The sequence below is a fragment of the Juglans regia genome, chromosome 12 (assembly GCF_001411555.2).
Source record: "Juglans regia cultivar Chandler chromosome 12, Walnut 2.0, whole genome shotgun sequence".
In the NCBI taxonomy this organism is placed as follows: Eukaryota; Viridiplantae; Streptophyta; class Magnoliopsida; order Fagales; family Juglandaceae; genus Juglans; species Juglans regia.
Window position 1 is genome coordinate 23,313,039 of NC_049912.1, and position 16,511 is coordinate 23,329,549.

At 36.9% G+C, this 16,511-nt stretch overlaps 1 protein-coding gene across 2 annotated transcripts; it reads left to right on the plus strand.

The window, feature by feature from the left end:
• The first annotated feature begins 4,433 nt into the window (after positions 1–4,433).
• Positions 4,434–11,340, plus strand: LOC108981017 (histone-lysine N-methyltransferase family member SUVH9-like). Of its 2 annotated transcripts, XM_035683449.1 has the most exons (3): positions 4,434–6,777; positions 8,924–9,037; positions 10,817–11,340. In XM_035683449.1, exon 1 carries the CDS (start codon positions 4,685–4,687, stop codon positions 6,692–6,694), a length of 2,010 nt encoding a protein of 669 aa, XP_035539342.1. In that variant the 5' UTR covers positions 4,434–4,684; the 3' UTR covers positions 6,695–6,777; positions 8,924–9,037; positions 10,817–11,340. The 2 variants fall into 2 exon arrangements, with proteins under 2 accessions (XP_035539342.1, XP_018807636.1); XM_018952091.2 differs by lacking the exon at positions 8,924–9,037.
• Positions 11,341–16,511: the final 5,171 nt, after the last annotated feature.

Here is a 16,511-nt window from a genome sequence, read left to right on the forward strand (position 1 = left end):
TTTTATTTCTCATTCCACTTACCAAACCTACCTGCCTCCTCGTCCTTGTTATGATTTGAGAGATATGATGTATTATGCGTGCCAGTAGATATATTCAAAAATATTATTTTAAAAAGATCAAGATCCTCTCAGTTTTCTAGAAAAATAGAGTAATAAAGTTGAAAACAATATCACGAGCTACCTACATATACCTTCTCATATAGCCGGTGAACTTTTTAATTAATTAAAAAATTAAATAAATACGGAAAAACTTATTTAGTATACTTGTTAATAGTTGATAATATATTTGTCATTACTATTTATTACATTATCGGAAAATATTCTAATCACAAAGAGATTACATAAAAATAATCTCATAAATTGATATGACTTGATGTGATTTGTCAGATTATAAAATTATTTTTATTATAAAATAGATCTAACGAATCAGATAAAACCACGTCAGATTGTAGGATTATTTTTATGTAATTTTTTTTATAGATATAACAATCCTCTATATTATCCATTTTCATATAACTTTTTTTCTTATCCATTTTAATGGTTAAAATTTGACGAGTATATTACATGACACCCGGAAATAACATGGAAAAATAAAGAACTTTTTATTAGAGCGAGCGTGAATAAGAGAATATATTAATATTTCTTCTCACGGGTCAAGTCTTGTTAATTGCTGTTACTTATTTTATTATTTAAATGGAGAACGAATTATAGAATTAAATGGGGTTGGGTTAAATTTTAGAAACAATATCTAATTTCAATCGACTGCCAAACTTAAATTTTGAGAATAACTATATATAAATTTATCAATATTAAAAAAACTCAAAACTAAGGGGGACATTCCCATCTCAACTCCATTTAATTTTGTCTTTGGGTTGGAGATTGAGAGGTTTATTGGTCTTTTTTGTTATGATTTGAGAGGTATGATGTATTATGCATGCTAGTAGATATATCGAAAATTTATTTTAAAAAATTATCTAAATTTTCTAAAAAAACAGAGTATTAATTTGAAAGCAATACCACGAGCTATCCATATTATGCATAAACTTAAACATTCTCCTATTTATTAAGCCGATATAATTATGTCGGTGAACTTCATAATTAATTTTAAATACTCAATAAATATGGAGAAACTTTTTTAATATGCTTGTTAAAAGTTGGTAGTAGATCAGGTGCATGTATGGTTCTTCGAAATGAGGGTGGAAGAGTGATCTTCACAGCACGTAAACCAGAACATAAGGTTGATGATCCTATGGAGATTGAACTATTGGCTGTGCTGAGGGGCCTTCAGATATGTTTTCCTTTGGGTATTATTGATTTTCAAGTTGAATGTGATTCCATGTTGATAGTCCAAGAGCTAAACAGAGAGTAGGATTCTATGTCTATATTGGGGAGCTTGATTCAGGAGATAAGGAGGTTGGTTTTAAGATTTTCAGAAGTTACAATACATCATAGAGGCTAAATGAATGGCCAATATTGTAGCCCATTGTTTGACAAGACATTTATGACATGTAGATGATCTAGTGATTTGGTGGGACTCTTTTCTAAATTTTGTTTCCTAAGTCATTTAGCATGATGCAATGATGTAATTTTTTTTCTAAAAAATAAAACAGTTAAGCATTGTTTATCAAAGAGAAAAAGGTTGGTAGTATATCTCTCATAACTTTTTATTACATTACCATTTTCGTATAACTCTTTTTTATCCATTTTAACGGTTAAAATTTGGCTACTATATTACATGGGGACCGAAAATAACATGGACAAAACCAAAACTTTATTAGAGCGAGTCAAAGCATGAATAAGAGAATATATTAATTAATATTTCTTCTCATGAACCAAGCCTTGTTAATTGTTGTTACTTATTCTATTATTTAAATGGACCACGAATTATAGAATTAAATGGGGTTGGGTTAAATTTTAGAAACAAGATCTAATCTCAATCGAGTGTATAACTATATATAAATTTATAAATATTATAATATTATAATATATAAAAAAAGAAAACACTACTTCCACCGAAATTTTATACCGAATTATTTTTTTTTAATTTGTTTATTTTATGGTGAAGGAAGTGTTTTTTAATGAATTTGTAATTTTTTTAAAAAAATTAATGGGTTTAAAAAAATGTTTGAAAAAAATTTTAAAAAAAAGTGTTTACACAGTCGATTGAAATCCTCGGTGGATTTCTTCTGTGGCACTAGCATGACCCATTAAAAAGAGTCAAAACTATGGGGACATTTCCATCTCGACTACCTTTAATTTTGTGTTTAGGTAGTAGATTGAAATGTTTATTCGGCCTTTTTGTTATAATTTGAGAGGAATGTTGTATTACGCATGCTAGTAGATATATCCAAAAATAATAATTTAAAAAGATCTAAATTCTCTAGAGAAACGGAGTATTAAAACTAAAAGCAAATATCAAGAGCTATCACATTTTGCATAAACTTACACCTTCTCCTATTTATTAAGCTGATATAATTATATCCGGGTGAAATTAATTAATTAAAAATACTCAATAAATACAGATAAACTTATTTAATAGCTTGTTAATAGTTTGTAATATATCCATCTCGGCTCCCATTTTGGATTAGTGGATTGAAAGGTCTATTCGTTCTTTTTTTTTTTTATGATTCGAGAGGTATGCTATACTATGAATGCTAGGAGATATATCCAAAAAAATATTTTGAAAACATCAAAGTTTTCTAAAAAAACATAGTATTAAAATTGAAAGCAATATCACGAGCAACCCACATTATGCATAAACTTAACCTTGATATATCTCCTATTTATTAAGTCGATATAATTATGTCCGGTGAATTTTTTAATTAATTAAAATTCTCAATAAATACGGAAAAACTTATTTAATATGCTTGTTAATAGTTGATAGTATATTTGTCATAAGTAATTATTACATTACCCATTTTCATATGATTTTTTTTTATCCATTTTAATAGTTAAATTTGACGAGTGTATTACGTGGTAGTAAAAAATAACATTGATGAAACTAGAACTTTTTATTAGAGGAAGCCAAAGCATGAATAAGAGAATATATTAATATTTCTTCTCATGAGTGAAGCCTTCTTAATTGTTGTTACTTATTTTATTACTTAAATAGACCACAACTTATAGAATTAAACAGAGTTGGGAGTTGAGTTAGATTTTAGAAACAATATCTAATTTTAATCGAGTGTCAAACTTAAATGTTGAGGATAAATATATATAAATTTATCAATATATTTAAATTATAATATAAAAAGTCAAAACTAAGGGGGACATTCCCATCTTGACTCCCTTTAGAGAGTCGAGATGATTTTAGATGAGTTGTATAAAATATTATTAAAATATTATTATTGTTTTAATATTTAAAAAGTTGAATTGTTTATTATATTTTGTGTGACAATTTAAGAAAATTATAATGATAAAATGAGATAAGATGAGATGAGTTAAAATGAGTTTCGAATAAAAACATGGCAATCTCATCTTTGGGTAGTAAATTGAAAGGCTTATTCATCTTTTTTGTTATGATTTGAGAGGTATGCTGTATTATACATGCTAGTAGATATATCCAATAAAATATTTTAAAAATATTAAAATTCTCTAAATGTTTTAGAAAAATAGAGTATTAAAATTGAAAACAATATCAGGAGCTACCCACGTTATGCATAAACTTACACCTTCTCGTATTTATTTACACATTCTTGTTAATAGTTGGTAGTATATCTGTCATAAGTATTTATTACATTATCCATTTTCATATAACCTTTTTTTTTTTTTTATCCATTTTAATGTTTAAAATTAATTGGCGAGTATATTTTTGACTAGACGAAACCATAACTTTTTATTAGAGGGAGCCAAAGCATGCATAAGAGAATATATTAATATTTCTTCTCTTGAGTCAAGCCTCCTTAATTATTGTTACTCCTTTTTATTATTTAAGTGGATCATAAATTAAAAAAAAAAAAATTAAACGGTTTGGGGTTAAAAGTCTAAAGAAAAAATATAATTTCAATAAGGAAGAATATATTTGATATGGTGGTATAAGAAAAATCCTTGAGAAATGATATTATTTATTCACAAAAATTATTCCTAAAGTATAATGAGAAATAATAATTGTAATAGTAAATATATAAATATCGCATAATTATTTAAAAATAAATAAATAAATATAAGATTAATATAAAAAAATTAATTTTTTAATAATAGATCTTATTTTTTTTAAAAATTATTACAGAGCACTTTTATATTTTACTACTGTATGCAATAGCATTACTTAACTATAAAAAATAAAAATGCCAAAATTATCACATTTCTGCATTTATTAAGCATTTATAATTTTTTAAAATAAATTTTATTGATTTGAATGTTTATTAAATACGGTAAACCCTATTTAAGCAGTGGTAGGGGGCATTCACATCACACCATTCCAATGCTCCGAATCAATCTGAAATTCCAAATGACAATTTTCAACTTGAAAATGCAGTCGTATTTCTTAGCTTAATATTATTACATTACTCAAAATCTCCCTCAGCTCCAGCGCTCTGTCTCTGTCTCTGTCTGTCTCTCTCTCTCCGAAATCCGCCATGAAAACACCTCCCGAGCGCACCCCAGAACCCTAGGACAAGCAGAAAAGCCCCACCACCTCACATTCCCTGTATATCCGAAACTTTCTTTCTGTTTAACTAACGAAATGGACTCTCTTTTCCCCTTCCAAGACCTCAACATGCTCCCGGACCCATCCGCCACGAGCACCACCAAGGCTGCTCTGCCTCTGCTAACCCCCAAAATCGAGCCCAAGCTCGAACCCTCAGACGAGCCACTACAAAGGCAGCCGACTCCTCAAGAACCGTTCTTTTCCACCGGGACCACCCTAACCCCCTACGTCCTCTCCAATTCGGAGGATACCCCTATGTCCTCCCTGCCCATGGTCATTTCCTCCGGGGAAGACAGCGTCTACTCCGAGTTTTTCCGAGTTTCCGAGCTCTTTCGCTCCGCCTTTGCCAAGCGGTTACAGCGTTACGGCGACGTTGACGTTTTGGATCCCGATTCTCGCGCAATCGTGCCAGTCCCACAGGAAGACGGCAACAATCACGTCTCAACCGTTGTTTCTCGGAAGAAGCCCTTCCAGCGCTCCGCGGAGCTCGTCCGTGTCGCGGATCTCAGCATGGAGGACCGTCGCTACTTCCGCGATCTCATTCGTCGGACCCGCATGATCTTTGACTCTCTCCGCGTCTTATCCATGATGGAGGACGAGAAGCGCCGTCTCGTGGATGGCGGCCTCAGTCGCAAGGTCCGCGGGGATCTGCGCGCCGCCTCTGCCCTGCGCGACCGCGATCTGTGGCTCAACCGGGACAAGCGCATCGTCGGCTCCATCCCGGGGATCTACATCGGTGATTTGTTCTTCTTCCGAATGGAATTGTGCGTAGTCGGCTTACATGGTCAGGTCCAAGCTGGAATCGATTACGTCCCCGCCAGCCAGAGCTCGAGCGGCGAGCCAATAGCCACCAGCATAATCGTGTCCGGTGGGTACGAAGACGACGAGGACACCGGGGACGTGATAATCTACACGGGTCACGGCGGGCAGGACAAGTTCTCGAGGCAATGTGCGCATCAAAAGCTGGAGGGTGGGAATTTAGCATTGGAGAGAAGCATGCATTACGGAATTGAAGTGAGGGTTATCAGAGGGATCAAATACGAGGGCGGCGTATCGAGTAAGGTTTACGTTTACGACGGCTTGTATAGGATTCTTGATTGTTGGTTTGATGTGGGAAAGTCGGGTTTTGGGGTTTACAAGTATAAGCTGTTGAGAATGGATGGGCAGGATGAGATGGGTAGCTCCATTTTAAGGTTTGCTCAAAGTCTCAGGACTAGGCCGTTGACGGCGAGGCCCGTGGGTTATCTTAGCCTTGATATTTCGATGAAGAAGGAGAACGTGCCGGTATTGCTCTTCAATGACATTGATACTGATCAGGAACCTATGTATTATGACTATCTTGTGAAGACGGTGTTTCCACCGTATGCATTTCACAGGACGGGGAATGGTACTGGGTGTGAATGCGCCTCGGGTTGTGCCGATGGTTGCCTTTGTGCCATGAAGAACGGGGGAGAGATTGCTTATGACCACAATGGGATTCTTTTGAGAGGGAAGCCCGTTATTTTTGAATGTGGACCCTTTTGTAGGTGCCCTCCTACTTGCCGGAACCGTGTTACTCAGAAAGGGTTGAGAAATAGGTTGGAAGTGTTTAGGTCGAGGGAGACAGGTTGGGGAGTTAGGTCCTTGGATTTGATACAAGCTGGTGCTTTTATATGTGAATATGCCGGGGTTGCTCTGACCAGGGACCAAGCTCAAATTTTGTCGATGAACGGTGATACGTTGATTTACCCAAATCGTTTCTCGAGTAGATGGGCCGAATGGGGGGATTTGTCTCAGATATTTACTGATTTTGTGCGTCCAACGTTTCCCTCAATTCCTCCGCTGGATTTTGCAATGGATGTATCGAGAATGAGGAATGTTGCTTGTTATATCAGCCATAGTGAAACTCCGAATGTGTTGGTGCAGTTTGTGCTATATGATCACAATAACTTGATGTTCCCTCACCTTATGCTGTTTGCAATGGAGAACATCCCTCCTTTGAGGGAGCTCAGCCTTGATTATGGTGTGGCTGATGAATGGACGGGGAAGCTATCTATCTGTAACTGAATAATTATAAGAATAATTTTGAAGGCTTCATGCATTTTTGAATGTGGTGCAGCGCAGAGTCCGGAGGGACATGATGCACTGAGGTATTCACCAACTTTCTATCAGAAGAAGAAGCATTTTCTATCTAGTGCGATTCATATTGGCATGCGCTATTTTCCTTCTGACTGTTAAGAATTATTTGTGGCCAATCTCTGCCCTCTGCTTTCTTCTGGTTCTAGTTCTATTTTCTCTTTTTTTCGTCTAGCTTTAGTTCAATGTGTACTTTGTAGCATGTAATTTTTTGTGCAGCTATACACCATTGTCATCATACCGGCAGGAACTTTTCAGAGTGGAATCTCTAGCATTTCTGTGAGAGGGAGTTAATATGTCTTATTAGCATACTATTGCTGGCCATTCAAATTTATATTTTGGCTTTGATCCTCTTCTGTGTACTTCTTTTATGTTACTTATATAAAAAAAGTGTACTTTTATGTTATTTCTGTTGGACTTGTAGTCAGAACATGTTAGCTATGTGCCATACCGTTTTCCCTCTTTACATGAACTTTGAAAGGATTTGATTGAATATGTTAATTTCTGTTTAGAATTACTGTCTGGTTGTTTTAGAGGTTTACCTTCTGTGGTCAATTTTGTTCACACTAGTTCTTCCCTTATTCGTAGTGTAGTAAATTCATTTCTATATGCATAAAATTGGTCTGAGTAAGGTACTTTAATTATGTTGCCTGTGGGAGTCAGATAGGTAAGTGCCTTCCTAAGCTTAGTAGGCCTAGAGTCACATCTTTGGCTTTTTTACAGCTCATAATATGATGCCTAGCTACCTATATTTATTTCTTTTTCAAGATATTATGGGATTTCAGATAAGGTGTATAACCTCATCATTTTATATTGTTTAGTTTTTTCCTGTAACAAGAGAGAATTGGAGTCACCACTTGAAAATATTTTTCTCCAAGAGCATTTGTGACAAAGTTTTGAGGCATGCTGGTGTTGAGAATTAACTTCATTTCTTGATATTGGACTACTATTGTTTTTGAGATCCTGAGTTGTGATTGGCATGCTTATGGAAGCAGTCGTCACTTTTGTAAATAATACGGGAGAAACTTCAGTCAGCATGATGGTCTCGACACAGGCAAAAGAGAAATGTCGATAAGACAGGCCTGAACCTTACAAATTTAGGCATAGAAAGGTGAAAGGTGTGATTCAGACTACACACCGGCCATCTTGCGCCTGTTGCTAATGTAGCTTAAAGGTTTTAAACGATTGCTTTTCTTCTGGTGTGCCTCAAGATGCACCTCACAATTATAGCACAGGTCCAAGTCACATGGTTTTAAAAAGGATTCTTAATTTGGCTGGAGTTTATTTTTCTTGATAAGTATGGAGTTTATTAAAAGGATTCCTCATTTGATAATTTGGATGGAGTTTATTTTTTGCAACCATTGAAAAAGAGTTTAGTATAGACCCCATGCAACATTTGAAAAAAAGCGTCTTAATTCATTAAAATGTAAAATACAGAGATCCTTACCCCTACGGTCCTCTCTAAATCTCACCCATTTTAGAGAGAATCTTGGTGGGCCGGGGGAAAGAGCTAAAAGATTTTTCTCACAGTTTCCTTTCTCTCCCCCTTGACACACCACAACCTCTGTTTCCCTGTACATGTATGTCGACTATTGCAAGGAAGTATAAGTGAAAGAATGGAGCTTTCTGGAATAGCATATTCATCCCACTTCTGCCTATGCAGTGTTTTATACAGAGTCCACGATATTACATTTTTACCTCATTGAAGTCCAAACCACTAAAGAGGCTAGGTTGTAAAAGTTTAGCTTCCAGTAGCTTTTACTAAATGATTTATTACATCAACTTTGCTTCGTTGAAATACGAACTCTCCCAACACCTTTTTATATTTTAATGACTGCAGACCCCCTGGTATAGTCATTAGATTGAAATTGAGTTTAATAACAACTACCTTTGGTTCAGAATCATACTAGATTGGAATAAGGTTTGATGGTATCTCAGTGCTTGCCCTTTTTCTGAATCTGGTCTGTTTTTTATCCAAGTGGAGTTACTGCTTTAATTCCTCAGAATGGGATTTGACAAGTGCGGAAAGTTCATCTTTATCTTCATCTAGAGATGAACTAACATTTTTTGTGTGTGATTGGATGGGTGAGAAGTCAAAATTGTAAATATTCACCTTAGATTATTTTATGTGCTAAAGCATACTTCTATTTGCTTGGGCAGCTCCAAATGTCTGAGAAAATTGATGCTGTGGTGATTCTTTTTATGTTCAAGCCTCCTCCGGCTTAACATCAGATATGCTATTTGTGATCATTAAATTTTAAATTATACATGGAGGTATGTCTCCAAGGCATTCTCTGTCTGTGGTTGGTTTAGAAATGTAGTTGGATTTGATTTTCCATTAGCTCTAGAAATATGCTGAAGTTTCTTATCTCAACCTTGAAATATACCATGCCAATCCTGTAATCTTCAGGATTCTTTTTTTTTTTTTTTCTTTTTTCCTTGGGGGGAAGGGGAGTATGATGAAAGATGAACTTTATAAATGTTGTTGTTTAAATCCTGAAAGATTTATTTTCTCTTAAATAAGTAAAAATCTTGAAAGATTCAACTACATTTATTTAAGATTTGTCAACATTCATTCATACACTATTTGAACTCCTTTGATCACTTGCTTCCCTTTGGTAAATGCCAGTTAATGATTTCCAGATTCAAGGGAGGATTTCAGCTAGATCTTATGGAATCCAAAATGTAAAATATTTTTCTTTTGTGGAATGCATGACTTAATTGTACCCTTAAGGCAACCCCTAGGGGTTGGCTAAGTGGTAGGAGCCTTAGTCTTGGTGGTAAAGCCGATGATTTACCTGATCCGTTTGATGGGGACAAATTACACGAGCATGGATTTTAATCGGATAAAAGACACATTGCGCTTGCACTGTCTTTGGGAGTCCTCGTCATAATAAAAAAGTTATACCCATAATTGCAAGTTAACTTTTGGAGATAAAGAACTTGAGTTGTGAAGGCATTAAATGCTTCATGTCAAATGTTAGTTTTTCTTGTAAGATTCTTATATAATGGGACGGAGGAAGTGGTTATTATCCGCTCAAATATCATCCCCTTCTCTTCTGCTGTTGGCTGGTATGGGTTTCTGTAAATAAACACATCCCTAATGTAGGGCACTTGCTGTTGTCTGCAGTTTCCTTGTAATCGTGTTCGGTATGGAGAATATCTTTCTGTGTTTAAATAATTATATGCTTCTATTTTTGGAAATAAATTGGTATTCTTAAGTTACTTAGATTAAGCAGTTTGCTACTTGATTTGGGGGATAGTTATGGAACCAATTCTTGATGGAAATAAATGTGTACTTGTAGACCATGGAAATTTTAGCAGTGCATCTGTGGTGGCACAATTTGTGAATTCAATTTGAAGTTTGGACTTGTTTTCATTGAAAATGTTGTTTGTACCAGGTACCTACGATGGAAAATGCATCATGGATTTATGCTTGGCTGGTTCATTTCTAGCACACAGACGCAATTTTTTTGTACCATATTATATATATATATTCTTGTGACATTATATATAGCGATTTACATGAATGTTCCATTCATTCTTACTTTATCATTTCCTTTGGATCCCATTCCGTCATCAACTCCCAAATAGATTGTAGGGGGGTTAAGTTTCATTGCATCGAGATGAGAGTAGTGTAAAATTTCTGCAATCAAAGCGGCAAATCTTTTGACCGGAGCTTGTTTCTAGGCTCTGTTGAGCCCTTTTAAAAAAATGTTTTCTTATTTATTTTGGATAGGTTGGATTTAAATATCTTCAAAGGCCAATATATGTGAATTTGCATTCAGCTGTAGTCATTAATTATTGTATGTGTGATATTATCTACCTGTTCAAGTAATCACTGGAACTTTGACCATGCTCCAGTGGAAGTATGACTTGCACCTCCACATTTATGAACTCTTAGACTTTTTGTCCTTCATTTTATGTTTGAGAGTTGATTTGGAGTGTGTTCCATTTAGTTCATTTTGATTTATTATCCCTCAATAAATGATGTTTGCAACATTTGACTTAAACCATTGGAGATGTGCTCACGTATTTTGTTAATCTATGCAGCTGAAGGTGTACCGTATGTTTATAAAATTTTGTCACCTGGCTTCCAAAATTCTCTGGTCCGTCAAGATGGATGCTGTAAATATAAACCCTCGATCAGATTACCAAAAAAGCTGACTTGATTGATATCTCACTGTTGTGGTTACATGGTTGTGTTCTTGAACTGAGTACACAATCTTGGACTTCCTCAGTTGGTGAAGAAATTTACAACTCAAAATTTGTCAAGTCACAAAACCTGCTGTGATGGTCAACCCTGACATTTCAAGAAACTACTGTAATCTATTTTCAAGACTTGGAGGATCAAGCCTTTCTGCAAGCCTTTTCCACTGGGGCTGGTTGCAATGAGGTTTTGTAAGCTTGTAGACTTGGCTGTATGGACCCTTTTTGTACTTTTAGCTTGTACATATTAAGTGCAAAATTGGATAAAGGTTGTATGGAAATTGTATCAGTGCATTGTGCAGATGGGGGTGTCTTTTTATTGTGTTTCTTTTATTTGTATATAAATATCCTTTTGGGTGAATTAGGCATGTTTTGTGGTAATCCAGCTGCAAGAGAGTTTGGAAAAACCATTGCCTTTCTTACAGAGAAAATTGCTGCCTTGCGCCATCTGCTTAGTAGTTTGGATTTAATAATAATTGTCTGTCGAACGTTTACTAATAAGTCTTATAAAAATAAATATACAAACTGATATTACTTGATGTGGTATGTCAAATTATGAAGTTCTAGGAGAGTAGATAATGTTTCATATTGAGTTACACCAGGTTGTAAGTTTACATTTGTATGATCTATAGCATCTTAGAGCAAAGCAAGTCAACAAATGTAAGATCTATAGCATCTTAGAGCAAAGCAAGTCAAGGTGATGACTGAATAGTAATTAAGGGTAATTCCTACCAGTTTTCTACTTCCTTCCAGCGCTAGCCAAAATATAAAACTGTTCCAATTAAACAAGAACTCACCACAGAAAAAATTATAGATGACAGCAAACATTAAAAAACAGGTGGATCAAGCAACATTGACAGATTTTCCTTTGTGCTCAAGGACAAACATTTTGGATAAAACATAATTCTTGATATGCATAATCCATAGGCAGATATACACATATATTCAAATGATACTAGGAATTCATGCTTGTTTTATTGAAAATTCAGAGAGAGAGAGAGACAATAGTTTTTTTTTTAGCAATAAGCTGACCTTTAGAGAGGGACGCTTGGAAAACCCATTACAATGGTGGATAAAGCAATATAGCGGCTTTTCATTTTTGGCTGGCTATTGTTATTTGTTGATTTTTTTTTTTATTTTTTTGATCGGTCATTGTCTTGTGATTACAAGATCGCTTGTAGATGGACTGACTCTTCGTTTTATCAAATTGGATTTTTTGGGCCGTCTCTGTTTCAAATTCAGTTTCTTTTGAACCTTCTGAAATTTTCAGGACCCAAATCAGAATGGCCCGTTTGTAGGGGTGGGCTCCGACTCCGACGGAGTCGGAGTTGTCATTTCCGACCTCCGACTCCGACAAAAGTCGGAGCCAAAATTCCCCTCCGACTCCGACTCCGAACGTAGTCGGAGTCCGATTCCGATCGGAGGTCGGAGCTCCGACCTCCGATCGGAACTCCGACTGGAGTTCGGAGGGAGTTCCGCTCCGGATCTCCGTTCGGAGTTCCGATCAATTTCAGATTTTTTTTTTATTATTATTTAAATTTTGTTGTTTAATTTCGTTTCAGATAGTGGGCAACATATATATATATTTTTAAAAGTGAACCATCTACAAATATTTGGTTTATTCAAGAGTTTTCAATAATTTAAATATTCGTTCTGATTTTGTTACTGAATTTTGATTATATCTTTAATTTGTTTTATGTGCGCCTGAAATTAATCGAATTAAAAGTGCTCATGACTCATGAGTTGAAAATTACACAAATTTAAAATTTTATAGAAAAGAATGATGGTACGAATTTGTATAATTCGATTAATTTCAGTTGGATAATAAATTATAAACTTTTGAGAGAGGATGGATAAGTACTAATAGAAATTATAGAATAAAGAGTACTTATCCCACGTCTTTGCTCGGGATATAAGTACATAAATATAACTATATAAATAGTTTAAAAAGTAAATAACATGTATGATGCAGCCATAAGTTATAACAGTCTCATTTATAACGTAATAACAATATGACTCAGTCTTGAAATATAACTACATAAAAATTAAACACGGGTTTCACTCAAACCCCAATGTTCCATTGGTCACGCCTGAAATGAAGATAGAAAGTAGCAATCAATAGATGAAAAAAAATTGATAATAAAAAATTATATACGGTAAAAGAATAATTTGATTCTTACCAAGAAAGGAGGTTCTCTCAACTCCATCCCAACTCTCAAGTAGCGTCCGTTCCAAACTCTCAATCATCGGTAATTATGTTAGGGTTCACAATTAGATCTATAAAATCATAAAAAGTAGAAGTTAGAAACATTAAAAATAATTAAATCATCATTTAAAAGCATATAAACTTACCCGATTCAAGCCTATAGCTCTCGGCATCAACGCCAACGGTATCTAGTCCAATGGGCGTTTCACTTATCCAATTCTGTGTGCAAACGAGGGCCTCCACGGTTGACGGTGACAATGAACTCCGATAAGCATCCAACACGCGACCTCCAGTGCTAAATGCCGACTCTGAGGCAACCGTAGTGACAGGAATGGCTAGCACATCTCGGGCCACACGGGAAAGGACTGGATATTTGGTGGAATTAACTTTCCACCAAGTTAATAACTGAAATACATCACTAGGTGCCTCGACAGCTTCCATAAAATATCGTTCAACCTCAGATGTACAATGCATAATATTTCTTGTTGACATGAGTTGATGATACTGCCGTATGACACGATTGCCTCTAACCCCTACAGATGGGTCAGTATCACCTGAGGGAACTGTCGATCCTGTCGGCCTCGAATGTGAGGAGCTACCAACTGCGGATGAAGGCTGAGCACTAGTACTGTAGTGATGATATAAGTCATCAACATCACTTTTTAGCAATCTAATAAACTCTCCAGCCTTCACTGCCCCGAGGACGGAATTTACCCAAAATTCTAGAACGGCCAACTTAACTCGGGGGTCAAGGATCACAGCCACAAATAGCAATCTATTTATCTTCTCAATATACCTCCAATATTTATCATATTTGATCTTCATCCTCGTAGCCATATCAGATAACAATCCAGCAGAGTCAGTACAACTATTTTCCAACTGGAAGTGAAGCTCCGAGAGCTCACTGAAAAATGAGTTCGCAGTCGTATATTTGGATCCAGATAGTCGCATGGTTATCTCATAAAAAGTTCTTAAAAATTTAACAAAATAACTCACACTGGTCCAATCATGTGCGTCTGGCGCACCGAGCCCCTGTCCTGCTGGCTCCAACAAAGCATACCTCAGGCCCCCATCCTCGACCTCCATCCGCTCGAATGCTTTTTGGTACTTCTGTGCCACATCCAACATCATGTATGTAGAATTCCATCGAGTCGGAACGTCCAAGCACAGCATACTAGAACATTCAATCTTCAAATCTTCTGCTATTGCCTTAAACTTGGCAAGCCTTTGAGGGGAACCCCTCACATATCGTACAATGTTGCGGACTCGGGTTATGGAATCATGAACCTCTTTTAATCCCTCAACAACTATGAGGTTAATGATATGAGCACAGCATCGAACGTGAATAAACTCGTGGGCCCGAATGACATCATCTCTCACCGTCGTGTTCCGCTTAAACCAATCAATTGCTGTTTCATTCGCACTGGCATTGTCAACTGTAATACACAGCACTTTTCGAATTCCCCAGTCCTTTAAACAATCATCCATCTTCGCCCCAATGGATGCACCTTTATGATCCACAATTTCTTTAAAACCAATAATTTTTTTATGCAAAATCCACTCACTGTCAATGTAGTGTGCTGTGATACACATGTAGCAGACGTTCTGTATGGAAGTCCATGTGTCAGTCGTAAAAGACACTCTCTGGCCAGTGGTAATAAACATCTTCCTCATCTCCTCCTTGTCCTTCGCATGCCTCTTCATACAATCTCGCATCACTGTATACCGTGATGGAATGGGAAATCGTGGCTCAACAAAATTTAGAAACTTTCGAAAGCCTCTTTTCTCGACTGTGGTAAATGGCATCTCATCAGTAATTATCATCTCTGCAAGCATGTCCCTCAACATCTTCTCACTGTATTGAGGGATGACCAATTTCTTAGTATGTGTACCATCAGTGGCTGTAGAAGTTTGGTAACTGAGGTTGGTCTGATCAATGGCTTGCAATCCCTTCGCTATCTTATATCGTTGGCAACCATTTAGATGTGCTATTAACACACTGGTACCTTGCTTTTTCGAATGGCATCCACAAAGTGATCCACAGTAATGGCATCTTGCCACTGGGTTCGCAATTTCACCAGGAATTTTGGTGAAATGCTCTCATGTCCACGACCTCTTTTTAGAAGGTCGTGGTGGTTGATCTTGCTCAATGGGCATCTCCTCCTCCTCGTTGAACATATATTCATCCTCTATATCAACTGGGAGTGGGAGTCGACTACTCGCACAAGATGTAGCTGCTCTAGATGTAGCTGCCCTAGATGTGGCTCTAGGGGTGGAAGTACCCACCGGTGTAGGAGTTGTAGCATTGGCATCCGCCACATCCCCTTGTGGACGATCATCTCCACTATGTCTACGATCCATATCACAATCAATGAAGCTGAAAAAATTAAATTAGAAGCAAAAAATTAGTTTAAAAATAAACTAGGCTATTGTATTATACAATAGAACATGTATTATTGTATCATAATAATACATGTATCGATGTATTATTACATTGAGGTTCGGTTGATGTGCGTTTGACTCAGACAAACCCATCCAGATGGGTTCGCTCGACGTGCGCTCGACGTGCGCTCGAGCAGAAGCCATACAGAGAGGTTCGCTCGACGTGCGCTCGAGCAGAACCCATCCAGTAAGGTTCGCTTGATGTGCGCTCGACGTGGAGCTCGAGCAGAATCCATCCAGAGAGGTTCGCTCGACGTGCGCTCGACGTGGCGCTTGAGCAGAATCCATACAGAGAGGTTCGCTCGACATGCGCTCGACGTCGCGCTCGAGCAGAATCCATACAGAGAGTTTCACTCGACATGCGCTTGACATATCGCTCGAGCAGAACTCATACAGAGAGGTTCGCTCGATAAGCGCTCGACGTAACGCTCGAGCAGAACTCTTCCAGAGAGGTTCGCTTGACGTCCGCTCGACATATCGCTCGAGCCAATGTTCAATACAACGTGCGCTCGACTTGCGCTTGACACCTCGCTCGAGCGCAAGTCTTCAAAACAATGTAAAATTCATGTTTTTGAGCGCCGTGTTGGGGACTATATTGAATATTCAATACACAAGAATCACAAGAATCACAACTGCTGGCTCCAATTCATAAGAGACGTGCTTGAATTAAATTTAGGGCTCATAAATTTAGGGCTCACCGTAGGTGGAAGCTTTCCAGAGGAGCAACGAGGGACGGCGGCAGGGAGGAGCAACGACGAACGGCGGCACGCTAGCAAGAAAGACGTGAGTAGTGAGGACGGCTTCACAGTTCATAGTTCACTGGTTCAGTCACTGCCACGGGAGACGCGAGAGAGAAGTGAAGGAGAAAGAAGAAGTGAAGAAGGAAGAAGA